The sequence below is a fragment of the Callithrix jacchus genome, chromosome 3 (assembly GCF_049354715.1).
Source record: "Callithrix jacchus isolate 240 chromosome 3, calJac240_pri, whole genome shotgun sequence".
In the NCBI taxonomy this organism is placed as follows: Eukaryota; Metazoa; Chordata; class Mammalia; order Primates; family Cebidae; genus Callithrix; species Callithrix jacchus.
In genome coordinates, this window is record NC_133504.1 from 74,413,580 (window position 1) to 74,434,797 (window position 21,218).

Here is a 21,218-nt window from a genome sequence, read left to right on the forward strand (position 1 = left end):
TGTTGAAGCATTTTCCCTGAGAAACACAGAAACTGCTAAGAGGGGTTCTGAGGTGAGATGACTGTAAGCAAAGCAATACCCAACTAATTTGTATAGTCATTTAGCATCTAACACTGGAGTCTCAGGGGGAGTGATATTGGTAAAGAGCAAGTGAGTATGAAAGAAGAAGTTCATAGGTTCATGATATTGTTTATAAACAAGTTTCACAAATAGCAGAAACCTAAAAATGGAGTTTTGTGTATATTTAGTAAGGAGGGGCTTACTGAGTTCACGGTGGCTATTTTCATTACACACATACACAAAGAGAATGGATTATCTGTCAACAACTATCTTTGAAAAATGGAAACCAAAACACTTTCTAGCAGTCCGAAGCTCAACAGTGTCACCCTGACTACTAGTATTATCTGAGCATCAAGACTGAGTGATGAAATTTTGCACTACCTTTGCGAATTGGTGGAAGCATTTATAATAGGAAAGATCATTAATGTCAATTCCTTAAAGAATTTCACTATGTATTACAGTGTACTTTGTTAATGTTTCAATTCTTAGCAAATCAAATACTGATTATTCTAAACCTTTCAAAACTAGTGTAAGTAAATCTTACTCATGTGCTAATGAGAAAGTGAGAATTATAAACATCATTTTGGGGCATTAAAAAAAAGTGACATATTAGAAATAATACTCAGGGGAAAATTTTAACTGTAGGACTAGGATGGCTTTCCAGTGTAATTTACAAATGGCAAATAAAAAACATCAATGTAGGCCGGGCACGGTGGCTCACGCCTGTAATCCCAGCACTTTGGGAGGCTGACGTGGGTGGATCACGAGATCAAGAGATCGAGACCATCCTAGTCAACATGGTGAAACCCGGTCTCTACTAAAAATACAAAAAATTAGCTGGGTATGGTGGCGCATGCCTATAATCCCAGCTACTCAGGAGGCTGAAGGCGGAGAATTGCCTGAACCCAGGAGGCAGAGGTTGCGGTGAGCCGAGATTGCGTCATTGCACTCCAGCCTGGGTAACAAGAGCTCCGTCTCAAAAAAAAAAATAAAAATCTTCAATGTATTCAAATGTATGTGCATCACAGTTCCATCACATGAACAATGGGTCTCAAGCACCTAGGTAATTTCTGCTCTCACAAGCAAGTCAGCTAGAAACCAAAAGAGAATAAGAGGAAAACTTAACCCAGAGGGATAAGCATCCTGCAAGCCATGAACCATGCATGATAATCTATATAAAATGAGTCTGGCAGGCAGATTCACCAAACAAGCCACAGCAATAGGGCTTTCCCTTAGTCTATGGATGGTATCCATGTGGAACCCCCACTACCTCACACCAAAGCTGAGTGCAGACATTCACAGAAGGCTTCTATTTTTGATAATAAAATGATCCTCATTTAACTAAAACAAAACGAAAAAAAACCAACAACCACAGATTGCTACTGTTTTCACAAGTGAAAAAACCAGATGACAAAAAAGCACAGAACACCCCCAAGATGTTCCAACTATTGTTTTCTTACAAAGTTGAGAAGTTACGATTTATCTTTAAAGGTATTTAAGTCATTCTTTGGCCTTGAACTTGGCACCTAAGTGAGAGGCTTTTCTGGAGTGCTATGTTCACTCTCCAGCATTGTTCTGCAGTTGTCTACAAGGGTATAATCAGTAGTGCAACTTTGGGTATACCTGATATGCCTCCATGGCTTTTCTTCTTCACAGGTGTCATGAAAATACCCTTAGAGAATGACAGGGATAAAAATGATGGATTGCTTTCGAGTTCCAAATGTAGATGGTTTTAGGATGAAAACAAATCCTCTGAGTTTGAAACGCTAACCTGGACATTGGCTTTTTAGGTTGCATCTAAGAAGATAATAACATTTCCAGCTATGATTCTGAATTTTCTTTGAATTGCACTTTGATCAAACTTCATGTCAATAATTTGCCTGCCAAGATAGGCACTTGTTCAAGGTTTTAATTCTTAAAAGTATAAGTAAGGACATAAAAGGTGAGGTTTTTTAATGTTATATTCCTCTTTAATTTCTTTTTAAATTTTTTTTTGCTTAAGTATTCCTCTTTAATTTCATAAGCTATGGTTTTTGCATTTGTTCTGTGAAAAACCTAAAAGGAATGAATAAATGGGAAAGCAACATGCACCTGAAGTCTTTGATGCACAAAGCACACAAGGTTTATAGCTATTTCTTCATTACATTTCTAAGTCTTGCAAATAAATATTAAACATTAACCAATTCACAAAATGTTTGCTTAGGGACTACCCTTCCCCACAGAGGGTATACATGTAGTAAAGGCAATAAAGTTGGCATTTTAAAAAAAATCCACCAACAATAAATCATTTTTCATACTAAATAGTTATTGCCATGCCCTACTGTTATACCTTTTACATTTTCATGGTACATAGGAAGATTTACTTCTGATGTGACAGACATTCCGTAATGACCGCACTATATAAAACCTCAAATTCTCGTAATATTAAGTTAATCTGTTTTTATCCTTTAGCTGATCTTTTAGTTTTATTTACCAGAAAAGATTGCATCTGGAAAGTTATTTAAACCTATAAATCTGGCATGGTGGTTCACACCTGTAATCCCAGCATTTTGGGAGGCTGGGGAGGGTGGATCAGGAAATTGAGACCATCCTGGACAACAGAGTGAAACCCTGTCTCTAACAAAATACAAAAAATTAGCCAGGCATGGTGGTGCGTGCCTGTAGTCCCAGCTATTCGGGAGGCTGAGGTAGGGGAATCAGTTGAACCTGGGAGGCGAGTCTGCAGTGAGTCAAGATTGCACCACTGCACTCCAGCCTGGTGACAGGGCAAGACTCTGTCTCAAAAAACAAACAAACAAACAAACAAAAAACATCCAAAAAAACTATAAATATTTGAACAATTTCTTTTGCAAAGGTGACATGAGAAAAAGAAAAGACTGCATTTAGTGAGATAAAGAATGTACATTTAGGAGCAGCTAAAATGCAGGTTCCCCCACCCAAAGTACAGTGCTATTTTGGTGTTTCATGTTTGTCTCAGCTCATACTTAACAAGGGAAAAGAAATATGAGTTACTAATTTCAAACTTAAAAATGTCAGGAATGTAAAAAGTGGAGGTTCCAATTTTTATTTGAAACCGAGGCAAAGACATTTTATTTAAAAGGAAACTAATATACTCAGATAGGTGCAAACTTGTCAAGATGGACTTTTAGAGTTCTTTTCAGATACGCGGGTATACAACCCACTGTGTAAGCCATGTCACAAGAATGTTTTGTTTCTGTGAGTTCATGAAACGAATGGGTACTCATGTTATGTTTCTGAGAAATAAGAATGAAGCTATGTGTTCAGCAGTGTTTTTGCTACAGTAATAGTTTTCAAACTGCTCTGCGGAATCTCCAAGGTGTCTCAGAGGAGGAGGAGGAAGAAGCAAGCAAGTGAGACAGGCACCCCACCAAAGAAGACCCAATGTAATGGGCTTCCCACATATGGTTTAATTTGACGGAGGGGAAAGACACTGCTATTAAAATCTTTGAGAAACTACACATTTGAAGTTTTAAAAATTAAAGAAAATAGTAACACTGAATTCAAAAATAAAACTTTCACAGAGAAACATAGTTCTGGATTGGAATAAAGAGGTGGAAAGAATATATAATTGTTTCTTGGGACAATACTTTTCTTTTATAATTCCCAACTGTAGCTGATGTAGTTTTCACCTACTAGTCTTTCTTATTATTTATTCTCAATTGAAAAGTAGAGGCAAATAGTGACAACTTGGTAAGAATAAATTTCCTTGCCAGATTTATGGAAAAGCTTAAAAATATCTTTTCCAGGATTTCTCTTTATTGCTCTGGGAATTCTCTTCACTGTTCTCATGTGCTGAATGATCTGTTTCCTGGATCCCATGTTTTTTCCTTGTTTTTGGTGGAACACATTTACAAGTAACTCCCTAAAAAGACATGCATGAAGATAAACTTGTTTTATGTTTTGCACATCTAAAATGAATTTATTCCATCTTCACATACAATTTCATTGTTTGGCTAGATATAGAACTCTAGGTTGGAAATACCAATTGGAAACTGCGCATGAATGAGTCGTGTCACCGGGTGGTCTTAACTTCTGCAATACCCACTGCATTCCAGCCTGGTGCCAGAGTGAGATTCAGTCTCAAAAAAAAAAAGTAAAACTCTCTCTATAACATACTTCTTCATTTAAAACGTTCCTCCCTTCATCTATCACCTCCTAGTACAGTTATCCTGTGTTTTAAAACATGGCTATATAGTACTGCTGTTGTCTGGAGTGGGATCTACATATAAAATACCACAGATGCCCAAGTTAAAATCACTCCTGTTGAGTAGGGAGTCCCAGTGTCTGAGGAGAATGTTTTTCTATTTATGCAGGCAGAAATATCTGATTCAAATACAGTAACATAATGTGCAAATAACAGAGAGAGAGAGAGAGAGACTAGTTTACTTCATGGCTGATTTTCTTTGAGGAAATAACTCTTCATTAAAACGTATAAATCACAATTACAAATGAGGACAAAAATAAACTACTGAGAAAATACAGTGATTTTTAAAATCTATAAACATTAAAGAAATTGATTAGCTAGGCATGGTGGTGCGTGCCTATAATCCCAGCCACTCGGGAGGCTGAGGCAGGAGAATTGCCTGAACCCAGGAGGCGGAGGTTGCAGTGAGCCAAGAGCACGCCATTGCACTCCAGCCTGGGTAACAAGAGTGAAACTCCGTCTCACAAAAAAAAAAAAAAAGGAAAGAAATTGAATCAAAATTTTTCTACAAAAAATATACTTAATATTATATGTTTACATATTATATAGAGAAAATATGTAAGTAGATCACATATATAATTTATATGTAGATCACACATCAGACTATATAGTATAGATTACATATATAATCATTATATAATACAGATGATAAATTATGATAGACTACATATATAATCATATATAATATAAATTACATGTATAATATATGTAAACTATATATGTAATATCAATTATATGTAATCTATAATATATATTTACATTTATATATCATATATAAACATATATAAGGTATTAAATATATATTGAAAGGAAAACATGGTAGTTTATTAAAATTAAAAATTTCTGTTCTGCAAAAGACACCAAGGAATCAAAAGATAAGGCACAGATTGGAAGAAAATCTGCAAAAACTCATTTCTGATAAAGGACTAGTATCCAAAATATATAAAGAACTCTTAAAACTCGACAATAATAAAACAACCCAATTTAAAAATACCCAAAACATCTGAAAAGGCACCTCACCAAAGACAGGTGGCAAAAAGGTATATGAAAAGATGTTCAACATCATGTCTTTAGAGAATTGTAAATGAACAGTAAGATACCACTATATGCATTTCTAAGATCTAAGACACAACACCAAATGCTGGCAACAATGCAGAGCAACAGGAACTCTAATTCATTGCTGATGGAACTGTGAAACAGTACAGCAACTTTTGAAAACAGTTTGGCAGTTTCTTCTAAAACTAAGCATACTCTTACTATATGATTCAGCAATTGCACTCCCTGGTATTTATCTCAAAGATTGAAAACTTAAGTCCATAAAACAACCTGCACACAAATGTGTAGAGCTTTACTCATAATTGCCAAAATTTGGAAGTAATCGAGATATCCTCCAATAGGTGAATGAATAAACAAAATGTGGCACATTCATATACTGGAATTAATCAATGGTAAAATGAAAAGAGCTATCACACCACAAAATACGTGGAAGAACCTTAAGTGAATATTGCTAAGTAAAATATTCTAACTATATGACATTCTGGAAAAGGCAAAAACTATGGAAACAGTAAAAAAGATCGGTGGTTGCCAGGCATTTATGGGGAGAGAGGGAGAGATAAATAGGTGGAACACAGGGGATTTGTATGGTAATGAAACTGTTCTGTACAATACAGTAATGGTGTATGCATGCTTTTGTTTTGTTTTAAGACAGGGTCTCACTCTTGTCACCCAGGCTGGAGTGCAGTGATGCAGTCACAACTCACTACAGCTTTGACCTTCTGGGCTCAAATGGTCCTCCCACCTAAGCCTCCCAAGTAGCTGGGACCACAGGTGCACACCACCATACCCAGCTAATAAACAAGTTTTTATTTTTATTTATTTATTTTAATGTAGAGTTGGCGTTCTGCCATATTGCCTAGGCTGGTCTGGAACTACTGGTCTCAAGTGATCCTCCCACCTCAGCTTCCTGGGTGACAAGAGTACTAGGGTCACAGGTATGAGCCACTGTGCTTATCAGCTCATACATGCTATTACACACTTGGCAAAACTCATAGAATGTACAACATAAAGAGTGAGCCCCATTGTAATGTGCCCATAGCTTACATTGGCTCAACAATTGTAACAAATTGCTCAACAATTATAACAAATATACCACACTAATGCAAAATATTAATAAGAGGGTAAACTGAAGTACTAAGTAAGGAATTTACAGGAACTCTCTGTACTTTCCTTCATTTTTCTGCAAAGCTAAAACTGCCCCAAACAGTCTAATATTTAATTAAAAATGTCATGCAAGAGATCATTCTAACTACTAAAACCTGCCTTATAGTAAGATAGAATAAACATTTTTCTAAGATACATTTTGGAGGTAAGATTCCATATATACCTTTCAGGTATAAATGTATCACTGAAAAAAAGCAAAAAAAAAATTGGTCTTCTTGATAATAGAAAGTAATATTTATCAGGTACAATACTTTTCTTTTGAAACTCTTCATTTGATAACTTCTCTATGTGATTCCAAAAATTTTGCATAAATATGTCAAAGCAAAGCTTTTTACAAATGGCAGAACCTGGTTATTAATTTTATGCTTTAGCTCAGTTGTCTTTTTGGTGATGGTACAGAAAACCTTAATTTTTTATTTTTATTTTTAGTTTAAAAAATATTTTTGACCTCAGGCTATAGAATTTTTTATTTTCACTGATGAATTTCATCTTAAGTTGGGGCCTGTATATCAATATTCTTTTAGGAGCAAATCCCTCTTAACAAAGTTATACAGTCTATTAAAGTGAAACTGCTGCACTGAAGTCTAGGTGAGAGGCCCTGGAATTCTCCCTGCTGTCCTGGGCCTGAAGCACCCCTGAAAAGCCCCAATATTTGAAGAGACACAGTTTTAAATTCTTCTCTAAAATATAAGGATTTCCCAAAGCCCGGAGGTTGAGGATGTAGTGAGACTACTGTACTGACTTTATAATTAATTAGTCTAACTTCATTTTAAACACTGTGGTTATTCTACTGACATTAGCATCAGGGACTTTGGGGTGGGAGCTAAAGAACAGATACTAGGAAAAGAAAATTGGGCAGTAAGGGATTTTATAATTGGGAAATCCTTATATTTTTTTAATTTTTAATTTTTACTTTTTTGAGATAGGGTCTTCTCAGAAAAATGGGTTTTTCTTTACTATCTCATTGTCAGACTGGAAATTTTCCAAACTTTTATACTTTGCTTCTCCTTTAAATATAAGTTCCAATTCCCAACCATATTTTGTGAATGAATAAAACTGAATGCTATTAACAGTACCTAAGCCACCTCTTGGACGCTTTGCTGCTTAGAATTTCTTCTGCCAGATGCCCTAAGTCATCTCAAGTTCAAATTTCCACAGATCTCTAGGGCAGGGGCAAAATGCTGCCAGCCTCTTTGCTAAGACATAGCAATATTCACCTCTGCTCCAGTTCCCAACGAGTTCCTCATCTCCATCCAAGACCACCTCAGCTTGGACTTTATTGACCATAGCACTATTGGCATTTTGGTCAAAGCCATTCAACAAGTCTCTAAGAAGTTCCAAACCTTCTCTCATCTTCTGGTCTTCTTCTGAGCCCTCCAAACTGTTCCAAACTCAGCCTACTACCTAGTTCCAAAGTTGCTTCCATATTTTCAGGTATCTTTTACAGCAGCATCTCACTCTACCATGGCCAATTTTCTATATGTCTGTTCTCACACTGCTAATAAAGACAGAACTGAGACTGGGTAATTTATAAAGGAAAGAGGTTTAATGGACTCACAGTTCCACATGGCTAGGGAGGCCTCACGATCATGGTGGAAGTCAAAGGAAGACCACAGGAATGTCTTACATGGTGGCAGGCAAGACAGAGCATGTGTAGGGGAATCTCCTCTTTATAAAACCACAAGATCTTTTGAGACTTATTTGCTATCATGAGAACAGCACAGGAAAGACCCACCCTCATTATTCAGTTACCTCCCATGACATACAGGAATCATGGGAGCTACAATTAGAGGTGAGATTTATGTGGGAACACAACCAAACCATATCAACCATTGAAAAAATTAGAAAGAAAACTTGGAAGTTATTAGGCGATGATCTTGATCTCTTTTTTTTCCACTCATCCTATGGCTTTCTCTGTGAAATATAAGATGAAAGCAATATTCTTTTTTACTTTATTCTGCATTTTGTATGTCTATGAATATAAACATAAATTATATATTGATTGTCTAACATACTGGCTATTAAGAAGGAAAACATACAATGTTCACGGGTGATTAACTTACAAGCCATGATCAGTTTTAGAATAGGGATATATATTTAAACATACCTTTACAGACATATTCAGTTCAGATAGCAAGTCAACTGATTCTTCAAATACCTGTAAAGTTATGTTTAGGCCCCTTGGAGTTCCTCAAGATGTATCACTACTGTAGTAGCAGAAATAAAAGTTCAAAATAATATAGAACTTAGTTACATACTATTTTATGCCATATAATATAGAATAAAATCATTATAATGAAATCTTTTGATACTAATTTTTTTTACCTAAGAATGTTTGACTTACATTTCACATATTCAGGCAAGAAATTTACCCTAGGCAATGTAAATACAATTCTTGCTTTTAAACATAAAACTACACCTTAAGGATTCTTTCAAACTGAATAAAAATATGCCAAGAGGCTAATTTTGTTGCCACTGAAAGATTGTCCTGTCCAAGTGCCAAAAGCAGTGTGATTTATTTTTAATCTTGAAGAAAAAGGGAAAATATCTAATTTATAATTTGGAACTTCCACAATGGTAAAGTAGCATGTTTATTATACCTATTGTTCTTTTACTCCTAAATAAACAGGAAAAGTGCTACAAATATAAAAGCAAAACCCATTTTCCAGAATTTAATAGTAAATAGGCTGTGAACTATTATTAAAGAACAGCAGAAATAATCTTTGGCAATTTGAAACATAAACAAAATAAAAAGAGAAAACCCTATGAATCTAAATTCCTCTACTTTTCTTTCTAGTCAGTCTAAGGCATGGTTAAATTCTGTTTCTCAATTTCCAAAGCCTGGTGGAAGGTTTATTTAAGAATAATGTAACCACTACATTGCAGCTCTAAACAACCACTTCATAAAGTTTAATAACATTCTAACAGAATGACTTATTTCGGAACTCAGAGTTGTGGTCATTTGGGGATGAAGAAGGAGAACATGTCAATGTGACCACCATACACTGAATAACAGGTATGCAGTGCTTCTGTCCTTAGCATTACACTTCTCAGCCTTATTACCTAAACACTGGGGTCCAATCCTAACTTCAAAGAAAGAGCAAAGTAATGAGGTATGCTCATTTCCTAAACAATTATTCTAGTGGAAACAGAAACCCTCAACTTTCTAAAGTTGGCTATTTTTTCTTTTTAATTAACAAGACACATTAAAAAAAAGTTAGGAATAAGCAATAGGTGAGAAACTAGCAAGAATATGCTAAAATAGGCATAATATACAGGTAATTTATAAATAAACATTAGCTTTACACATTTGAAATGTAAAAAATAGTATACATGTTTAACAAGGAAAAAAATAAAATTAGGATTACAGATATTTATAAATATTAATCAGGTGAAATAAATGCTACATGTAAACTGTGAAATATAGTTTAACTTTAAAGAACACACCATTAAAACTAAAACCAAGACATATACATGAAACATTTATTATGAGTATTCATAAAATCTATGGTAACACAATATGAAAATATTAAGCAAACTAGATTAGGCATATCTGATGTTAATATTAGATAGCAAATTAAATTTGCTGATTACAACAAAAGTGATTTACTTTGCACTTGTTATGTGCTTAATAGGATAAGTACCTTATATAAATTATGTCATCTAATCTGGACAACTGTGAAGTAGGGACCTCTCTTATCCTTATTTACGTATGAATAAAAAGGTCACATACCTAGGAAATGGGAGATTGGCATTTGGATTCATAGCTTTCTCTTTCCATAACCCAGGGTACTTAATCATAATTCAATTTCATATAGTAAAAGAGATGTCGTTAAAAGAAGAAACAGTTTTTATATACGTATATGTATTTTCATATACAGACCAATTAGGTTATTAGAAATCAGCCTTCCATCACTTCAAATCACCAAACAAAAATAACTGACACTACCAGAATCCATGCTGCAGAGATAATAGCATGCTTTACACATCTCTCTTTTAAAATCATAAGCTCCTCTCAGGTTAATAGAACCTTCCCCCAACCCCCGCCTTCATTTTATCACTCTTCTGAAGATGAGGAAGCACAGATTAAATGGTTTGTATAAAATTTTGGAGAAACAGAATGAGGAAATAGAGAGACTAAGAATTTGGAAGAGGAGAAATAAGGTGGAATGTTAAAATGCTCAAACTGGCATTATCATCAGCTTGAGTAATTCTCCATAGATATACATTTACTCTGGATATCAGCTTGGGGACTAGATTATCTGGTAGGTCCTGACTAAGTTGTTCACTGGATATACTTCTTCTCTATAAAAAGGCTTCCATATTTGGGTATAAAACGTTGTATTAGGTTTGTTGCTAACTAGCTTCTTATTCAATATCCATTTCCTTTCTGACTAATACTTCTTGTAAACTCACAGCAGTTTTAAATACCTGGCATAGAGTCAGTAATACAGGTATGGCAGCACAAGGTGTTCTGGAGTGTGATTAACTTTGGTGTAAACATCCTATCTAAAATAGCCCTCAGGTAAGCTGAATGTACTTTTGTTGCCAATTTAAGCAGAAGGTAAAATTTGGAAATACAGAGAATCTCTATACACTGTAAGTACATTTTATTTCCTTCCATATACTGAAGTTTTAAAAATTGTGAGTTAAAATGAACAACATTATAATTTTGTAACCTTCACTTACTTTCCCAACAGAGTTTAAGGAAAAAGTTGGCTACTGCATATTTCCATTTTATAATACTTTTTATCCAAGTATCCCCAAAATCATAGATACTGAACTTGACTAGCTGTTCTTAAGGAATTTGAAAGCATAACAACCAAAGATCTCAAGGTAAAAAAATCACTAGGCCTTTGACTCTTTGAGCATGTAAAATTTTCATTTCTACTCAGTGGAAAATTATTAAAGTTTGCTAAGGAGAATTTTATTAAAATCCAAGTTCTATTGCACTGTCAGAGTCATTTAAGATCTCTATTCTTCTGGTGCCATAATTAATATCTTTTAGTCACAGAAGAAAATACTTAGGGGCATTGACTAAGATCGCAAGATATCAGCTTTCTGGGCAGACTATAAGAGAGGCATAACCATACTATATATCCCTGGAGGTCCAATTCCTAAGGTATTCCTTATTCAGTTAATTTAATTTATAAGAGGCATATAACCACACAGATTTTTAACACTAGAAAGGATTATAAAAAAGACCATCTTTTTATCCCATTATTAAAAGATGAGAGGTTGGCTGGGTGCGGTGGCTTACACCTGTAATCCCAGCACTTTGGGAGGCAGAGGCAGGCGGATCACAAGGTCAGGAGTTCAGGACCAGACTGGCCAACATGGTGAAACCCCGTCTCTACTAAAAAATACAAAAATTAGCTGGGCATGGTGACTCGTGACTGTAATCCCAGCTACCTGGGAGGCTGAGGTATGAGAATTGCTTGAACAAGGGCCCGGGAGGCAGAGGTTGCAGTGAGCCAAGATAGCACCACTGCACTCCAGCCTGGGCTACAGAGCAAGACTCCATCTCAAAAAAAAAAAAGATGAGAAGTGAGTTCTAGAAATGATAAATGATTTGGCTAAACTCATATTGTAGTTAATGGCCATGATGGGTCTTGGCTTTTACAAATTTCTTTACTTAGCATATAGATCATAAAATGCTGAGGAAGGGAAAAGGGGAGTGGTGCAGGACTACCTGAAAAGTTGCAGTCCTAAATAGCAACTTTTAGCATATGCTGATTTTTGCTCTGAAGGATCCTTTCATAATTCATTTGCAACAGGAAAGCCATATTTTAGCCACTAAACAGGTTAAACAGGCATAGAGATTATGCCTTTGTCCTTACAGTTTATATTCCAAGTTATATGTCTCAGAGGATATAATCCACCTTACTTTTAATATTCTAGCCATTCACACCTAGTACTGTACCTCATGGCAGGCTTAAGGTTGCACAAAAGACTTTTTTATAAAAATTTATTTTTATTTTTTATTTCAGTAGGTTTTTGGGGAACACATGGTGTTTGGTTACACAAATAAGTTCTTCAGTGATTTCTGAGATTTTGGTGCACCCATCACCCAAATAGTATACACTGCACCCAATGTGTAGTCTTTTATCCCTCACTCCCCTCCCACTTTTTCCCCTGAGTTTCCAAAGTCCACTGTATCATTCTTATGCCTTTGCATCCTCATTGCTTTGCTTCCATTTATGAGTGAGAACATAAGATGTTTGGGTTTCCATTTCAGAGTTACTTCACTTAGCATAATTGGTTGCCAATCCCATCAGGTTGCTGTGAATGCCATTATTTTGTTCCTTTTATGGCTGAGTAGTATTCCATGGTGTGTGTATGTGTATATATGCGTATACACACGCGCACGCGTGCATGCGCGTCACAATTTCTTTATCCACTTGTTGACTGATGGGCATTTGGGCTGGTTCCATGTTTTTGCAGTTGCGAATTGTGCTGCTATAAACACGCGTGTGAAAGTATCTTTTTCATATAATGACTTATACCCAGTAGTGGGAATGCTGGATCAAATGGTAGTTCTACTTTCAGTTCTTTAAGGAATCTCCACATTGTTTTCCGTAGTGGTTGTTCCTAGTTTACATTCCCACCAGCAGTGTAACAATGTTCTCTTTTCACCATATCCACACCAACATCTATTATTTTTTGATTTTTTGATTGTAGCTATTCTTATAGGAGTCAGGTGGACTGCACTGAGGTTTTGATTTGCATTTTCCTGATCATTAGTGATGCTGACTATTTTTTCATGTTTGCTGGCCATTTGCATATTTTCTACAAAAGACATCCTTAATATTCCCAATTTATTTTTATCCAAAGGCTCATGAGGTAAATCTTAAAGCTACAGAAAGTAGTTTATGTAGTTGAGATGTAAAATCTCAATTTGTTTATTCCATGAAAATAACTCTATATGAAATGCCTGCTAGGCACTATAGGGGAGATAAAGGTGGATAAGATTAAAAAAAAGGCACCCTGTACAGATGTAAAGCTTGTCCCTACAAAAGGGTCCCCAGCCAAGGGGAGCAAATAGGGGCTGAAATGTTGCTCATGCTCTGTTTGACAAGCTTTTTGCCCTAACAGAAAGCTATCACCAAGTGGGGTGAAGAAACACCTGTTTCTAATTCACGTAATGGTGTTTGGGAGTAGCTAGTGGTAGCTTTGGATACAAATACCACAAATCTTTCAATAACACAAATCTGACCACAACAGTCATCACGTTTTTCAATGGTTTTCCATTGCCAACAGGAGAAAAGCAAGTTCAGATGATGTTCAAGTTCGTTCACATTTAAGTCTGACCATTTTTTCTCCTTCTCCTTCTACATGAAGACTCTATCTGCCAATCATATCGAACATTTAACTGATTTTTAGTCCACATCATGCTCTTTCATTCATCCCTGGCTTTCCATCTGCCCTTTAAAACTAAGAAAAACATTCCCTTCTGGGTATCATCTAACTTGTTTAATCCCAGGTAGTGTGAGTCACTCCTCCTCCTTTCTCCTATAGTATTCTGCACATCACTCGATCATGCCCCATAAACACAATACATAGAACTTCGCTGTTTATGTCTTTCCTTCTAAACTGCAAATCTTATTCACAATACTTAAGAAATAAAGACAACTTATAAAAACAAGGTTCCTAACTTTAGGTAGCTTATACTTTTTTGGAGATGACAAAAACAAGGTAGGTAAAGACAATTACCGTAAGAGAAATACGTATAAAAATGGTACAGATGTTTCATATCTGCTGTTTAGTTTGCTAAGTCACTATTCACAGGAATTGACAAACCTTTATCAAATATTCAGAGATGTCAAAGGGAACTATGAAACTTTCAAAAATATTGTGTTGACTCAGAGGCTTTAGGAGATCATGAAGAGTCCTTCAAGTGGAATTGAGAGTCCTGATTTCTGGTCCCAGGTTTGTCACTTACTTGCTGGGGGATCTCAGACAAGCCAGTTTCTTTTGCTTCACTTTAGTTGTTTTGCTTTAGCACTGCTCCCATAGAGTTAGGGTACTCAAAGAGATAATGTATATGAAAATATGACTAAAACTACAAAATGTCATTTTAGGAAATGTTAAAACTGACATTTCTGGTTGGTAAAATGACTTAGAATCAACACATAGATCTATCACTCATCTAATATTAATGCCCACTGAGTGTGTGCAAGGCAGCTGCTTTGCCGGACTTCAAGAAGTACAAGACCTGATCTCTGCCCTACAGAATCTCTGTTTGGGGAGATGAGGCAGCTGGTCATATTAAAATAACTACAGAGGCCAGGCAGAGTCACTCATGCCTGAAATCCCAACACTTAAAGGAGGCTGAGGAGGAGGAATGCTTGAGGCCAGGAGTTTGAGACCAGGCTCGGCAACACAGTGAGGCCTCCATATCTACAACATTTTTTAAAAAAATTAGCTGGCACAGTGGCATGTTTGATCTACTCAGGAGGCTGGGCAAGGAGGACCACTTGAGCCCAGGAGTTCAAGGTTGCAGTGAAGTATGATCATAACACTGCACTCCAGCCTGGGCAATAGAATGAGACGCTGTCTCAAAAAATAAAACAGCCACAGGGAAAAATATAACAGCTAAACAAGTGAAACAAAAATAAATGTAAAAGAGTACAAAAGAATAGTTTATTTATGGGTAGGGTAGTCATTATGGCTTAATGACAAAGTAGTTATTTCAGTGGATCATGTAATGAAAGAATACAGTTGTTCCTTGGTATCCAAGGGCAACTGGTTCCAGTAGCCCCTTAGATACCAAAATCCGAAGATGCATAAGTCCCTTATAGAAAATGGCATAGTATTTGCATATAACCTGTGCATATCCTCTTGCATAAGTCATCTCTAGATTACTTATGATACCTGATATAATGTAAATGCCATATAGTTGTTTTCAAATTTGAAATGGTATATTTTCAAATTTGTACTTTTTGTTGTTGTATTGTTATTTTCATTATTTCTTTTGTTTCTGAATATATTCTATTTTCAGTTGGTTGAATTTGCAGATGGAACCTGCAGATACAGGGCACTGAGTATTTTGAAATTCTCTGGCGTAGATACATAATTTTAGTGTAAAGACACAAGGAAGAATAGAGAGATAGCAAAGATCTCAAATAAAAATAGGAGACCACTGGGTGATAGCAGCATGTTTTCATAGGGCAGTTTCTGATTAGGCAGAAAAAGCAGGTTGCAGACAGTCCACAGTAGCAATCTCCAACCTTTTTGGCACCAGAGAGCGGTTTTGTGGAAGACAATATTCCACAGATGGGGTGAGGCGATGGTTTTGGAATGAAACTGTTCTCAGGCATTAAATTCTCATAGAGAGCACACAACCTCAATCCCTCGCACGCATAGTTGATAGTGTTCATAGTTCAACAGTGTTCATCCTCCTATGAGAATCTAATACTGCTGCTGATCTAACAGGAAGCAGAGCTCAGGTGGTAATGGTCACTGGCCCGCCACTCACTCATGTTGTGTGGTACTGGTACTAGTCCACGCCCAGGAGGTTGGAGATCCCTGGTCTATACCCTCGCATGCATAGTTGATAGTGTTCATAGTTCAACAGTGTTCATCCTCCTATGAGAATCTAATACTGCTGCTGATGTAACAGGAGGCAGAGCTCAGGTCGTAATGGTCACTGGCCTGCCACTCACTCATGCTGTGCGGTACTGGTACTGGTCCACGTCCAGGAGGTTGGAGATCCCTGGTCTATGGGAGAGTACTAAATACTCTGGTGCTCTGCTTCACTTTGGAGACAGGTACACTGCTGCTAGCTGCTTTCTAACAAGAGTAAGTAGACTGCTTAAGACCAGGCCAAATGGTGTTCTGTCCTTCCTTAGAATCCTTATTCCTGTCTCAGATGTGTTGTTTGACTGGTGAGATAAACAATCTACGCCAGATTCTAGTATAATGACTCTAATGTTTTAGTTTGGGGAATACTATCATAAGAGACATCATGTAGGAAGAGTACAGACATTTTTGTGGCTAAATTGCTCCTTCTGTTTTCACTGTGTGGGAGAAAGCGAGATGTAAGAAGAAATGTCAATCAATGAAATAGAAAAGTAATTTAAGGCTCTATTTTTCTTAGCTCTAATAGCTCAAGCATAGTGAATAGGACCCTTCTTGGATTAATGAGGCAAACTAGAAGGCAATTTTTTTAATGTCAGGCTGGCATGAAGATCTTGTGCTATTATTAGACCCAGGAAGGCAGAGACTACAAAACGGCATAACACATCATTTAAAAATAAAATAAACAGGGCATAACACATCATTTAAAAATAAAATAAACAGACTAAGTTTACATGAAATTAAAGTTTTCTGAAAACTCCCTGTGAAATGTATTTAACTTGTACACATTGCTTTAAAAAGATTTTCTAGAGCTAGATTCATAAGATTACAATAGAAGAATCACTATAGTAAGCAAATTTTTACATTTTAAAGAAAAGGAGGATTTTTTGTTTGTTTATTTGCTGCCTGACTGCCACATCATGAGCTGCATGCCTGCTCCTGGGAAGGGCCTGTCCCAACTGGCTCTGCCCTGTCACCACACTGTCCCCAGTTGGCTGAAGCTGGCCTTTGAAGATGCAAGTGCAGATTTACAAACTGGCCAAGAAGGGCCTGATTCCCTCACAAATTAGTGATCCCAGGGGGTTCACTGAAAGGAGGATAATATCCAAATGGGAATAAAAATTCAACCCCAGTTTTACAGAAAGCAGTCTTTGGCCCTTGTCAGCAAAGTCTGATACACGGAAGAAATTATGCATCTTACTCATCACCTGTGTTCCCAAGAATAGTACACATGGGAGTAATAAGCCCAGTTATTGCTTTTTTAAATATACGTTTGTGACAGTTGATTTCCTGTTAGAGATAAAACTCTTCCAAAAGTAACAAAAATAATTTGATAAAAGACGAATAAATGAGATTGAATAGTCTACAAATAACTTAAAAAACAAAAATCAAAGCCAAAAAATAGCAATAATCAAAAAGACTTCTTATTCCCTCCTAAGAGAAGTTCCCATCTGCTTTTAAATGGCATAGGTTTTTTTCATTAACTGAGAGCTACAGCCAAGAAGCCAAGACAATGAGGGCCACAGCCACAGGAACAATGAGTGGCAGGTGGCAGAGATGGCGGAAAGATACGAACTGCTTCAGTCCCCCCTCAGAGACTGCTCCCTAGTGACTGTATTCTCCTTCCGGCTGGTGACAAACTACCTCTTGAGAGCCTCTTGAGGCTTACAAAAGTGCTTCAATTCTCTGTATACCCTCTTCAGGGAGGAAAAATGGAGTAACTTCAAGCAGAAGTTGCTATCTGAAACACAGAGCTAGTCTAAGCTTTTATGGAACAATGCTGATTGGGCAAAATAAGTAACCAGGTGAAAAGAAAATAATTTTTTTAAGTAACCTCTTATCTTCTCTGTCATTAAAAGTACCAGTGGCCAGGCGCAGTGGCTCATGCCTGTATTCTCAGCATTTTGGGAGGCCAAGGTGGGTAGGTCACCTGAGGTCAGGATTTCAAGATGAGCCTGGCCAACGTGGTGAAACTCCATTTCTACTAAAAATACAAAAATTAGCTGGGTGTGGTGATGGTGTCTGTAATCCCAGCCACCCGGGTAGCTGAGGCAGGAGAATTGCTTGAACCCAGGAGGCAGAGGTTGCAGTGAGCCGAGATTATTACATTGCACTCCAGCCTGGATGACAACAGTAAAACTCCATCTCAAAAAAAAAAAGTACCATTATCATCTCCATCTTAATCATCCTCTACAACTTTTTCACTAAAAATAAAACATGCTCACTACACTTCAACATTTTGTTTCTAAAAAACAATTAGACTGCCAGGAATTTCCTAGTCTCTGGCTTACCTGCCCAGATTCTTGTTCATATAGCTAATAGGGTACAGTTAAATAAAATTAATTTTATACAATCTTGAATATAATATACTATTTTTCCTGCGAGGAAATTAATTGATAGTAGTTTCATTTTTATACCCAAAGTGGCCAGAGACACTCTAACTCTGAGGAAATGGCTCTGTCTACAGCAGAAAGTTAGAGGGCTCCTCTTGTAACAAATGAGAACTGACAGCCTATTTTTCCTAAATCTAACTTTAAAATCTTTTTTTCCCACAGTGTATCAAGTGCTTGTTAAACATGCACCATGTAGGTTCTGTGTGAAGACAGAGAAACAGAGAGAGAGAGAGATGAAACTTTACATTTTATCTAAGCATTATTTAATTAAACTGTCCTAAACCTCCTATTTATTAATTTTAAGACTTTGAAGAAATAATAATAGTTTTCCTAAACACCTGTGTGAACTGCCTAACTGTTCAGACCAAAAGAAAAAAAACCTCAGTAGGGAACAAACCTGCCTCATCCAAATTAGAAACCACAGAACTACTAAGATGTGGCTATTAGCAAAATTTCTATAAAGTTGTAATACTATGCTAATTATAAATAGGACCACAATGGGACCCCCTCCCCAACCCAGGCATTATGGAACACAAAAATATAATTTGAGGGAAGACAAAATTTTCTGCTACTTTTCCTGTGACAATTTTCAGAACACCTGATACAAAAATTAATCATAAATGTGTTTACATGTTAAATCAAATAAGAAGTGTACTACATAAGAATTAGCAAGCCAGTACAATAATTGCTGGCACCAAAGGAGGTTTTTTTCCTTTTAGCCAGATAAAATCTCTCTGAGTTTTATTTTTGTTTTGCACTTCAGTGTTACTACCATGAATTACTTCAAAGTGAGAAAGGCACATTTATATCTTGCTAACTGCTCTTCCAGTTCACTCAACTCAAGTGAAAGATTTATGGTTTCTTCTTCTTCCTCTTGCTGCTTTCTGAAATTGCCATATCATAATACATGATGCCAGCCTTGTCTCAAATCAAAAACTGAATTTTAGAAATATAGGAGCAGTCAGTTAACCATAACTCTACGTTCATTTTAACCTTATGGATGGTCATAAAGATCATTGATTCAGAGGAGTTAAAGGTGAGCTCATTTCAACTGCTTTTCAAGCCACTTTCCACATAGTAGAAAAAGCTACTTTTTATTCCAATGGACTTGAAAAATATAAAGAAGGAAAATCAAATACAAATGCTCCTCAACTTATAAGGGGGCTATGTCCTGAAAAACCCATCATTGGTTGAATATGTCATAAATCAGAAATGCATTTATGTGCTTTTGAAATGTATTTTTGACTTATTTTCAACTTAAGATGGATTTATCCAGATGTAGCCATATTGTAAGTTGATTTTATACCCAAAAATCATAAGTCAAACTGTCATAAGTTTGGGACTGTCTATATCTATGGTTCTTGGGGCAAAACAATGAATAGATCTGATATTTATTTGGCTGTTGTTATTTGCTATGATTGCATGATACACTAAGTCCAGTTCCAAAAAGACTCTTGGAGTACCACTAATGATCTGTCCTATGGTAATCTCTTCTGTGTTCACATAAGACAAATGAAAACAATAGCAGGCAAAATAGAATGTAGAGTTCTAGCCTATTGAGTAATTCAGAACAAAAATCATCTGTAACCTCTTACTTAAAAAAATATTAATTTCCCAGTACAAGTCCACATCATTCATTGTATGACAGATGCTATTTCTGTGTTGAGAGACATAGTTGGTCCTTTCCTTAAGAAATGCAGGTAGAAAACTTGCACATATATTTCATGGAATTTTATTTGGTAAATAAAAATAGCTTAAGTAAAGAGTTGGTAAGGAGAGAAAAAAATGTTTATGTGCCATACATAAAAGTGATTTTCATATTTTCACAGAGGTCTTGATGTTCTTGTCAAGAGTTTATCTTCAGAGGAGGGCAGATAGTACTCTTATTGTGAGAAAATTTTTAGTACAAAACTAGATTGAGATAACTTGGCAAAATGATAAAAAGATGATAATGATACACACTCTTTGCTTCAGCCTTTATACTCATGATATCCTAATTTCATTTCTATGATTTCCATGAGAAAACAGCAGGGAAGGTTATAGCATCATTTCCATTTGATGGGTAAAGAAAGCAAAGTTAGAGAAGTGTGTGATTGGTTAGAAACTGCTGTATTAAGAAGCCCAGTGGAAGAATCTACTTCTAGTCTAGTGGTATTTTCACTATATTATGCTATTCCTCTGAAGACTACATTCTGAGAAATAATAGGAGCAAATAAAAAACAACTGTGATATAACAGAAGCCACATAAAGTGCAATTTAACTTAGTGACTATGGCATGTGCTGTACTTCTTGTTTTAAGATTTTTTAGTATATGGTCATTTAAAACACTTGGTGGGAAGCAATTTATTTTGCTTAATGACCTCAAGCCACTGCTTCCCTCCCACCAAGATATTTTGAAGGGAACTATCTTACCTCTGCCCCGGAGTATGAATCAGTTTGAAGGATGAGTTCATTCAGATCAACGTCATCACTGATAGGCATGGAGTGAAACTGCAGCTTCAATATTTCCCTTCTTGTTGCTGCGTCTGGTAAAGGCACATAGATGATTCTATCAATTCTTCCAGGCCGCATCAAAGCCTATAAAGAAAATGAGGCAACGTGAATTAACCAGGTTCAGAACTGACATTCCACCTCAAAGATACCCAGGGAAAGATGTCTGGCATTTCACGAATAATCCAGTATTATTCATAATTGGTAAATAAAACAAGTACCAGAGATTCTATATTCTATGTCACAGATAC

At 36.2% G+C, this 21,218-nt stretch overlaps 1 protein-coding gene across 10 annotated transcripts in view; it reads right to left on the minus strand.

The window, feature by feature from the left end:
• Window positions 1-21,218, minus strand: part of AFG2A (AAA ATPase AFG2A) — a 406,233-nt gene that overhangs the window by 108,329 nt on the left and 276,686 nt on the right. For 9 of the 10 annotated variants that reach the window (XR_013532907.1, XR_013532908.1, XR_004740664.3 and 6 more), the window contains one exon: window positions 20,890-21,054. Coding sequence is in view for 6 of the 10 variants with exons in the window: in XM_078366537.1 (XP_078222663.1) it covers window positions 20,890-21,054 (165 nt within the window). In the remaining 4 variants the exon portion in view is untranslated. Of the gene's footprint in view, window positions 1-20,889; window positions 21,055-21,218 lie in introns of those variants that run through there. The other variant, XR_013532909.1, reaches the window with a different exon arrangement.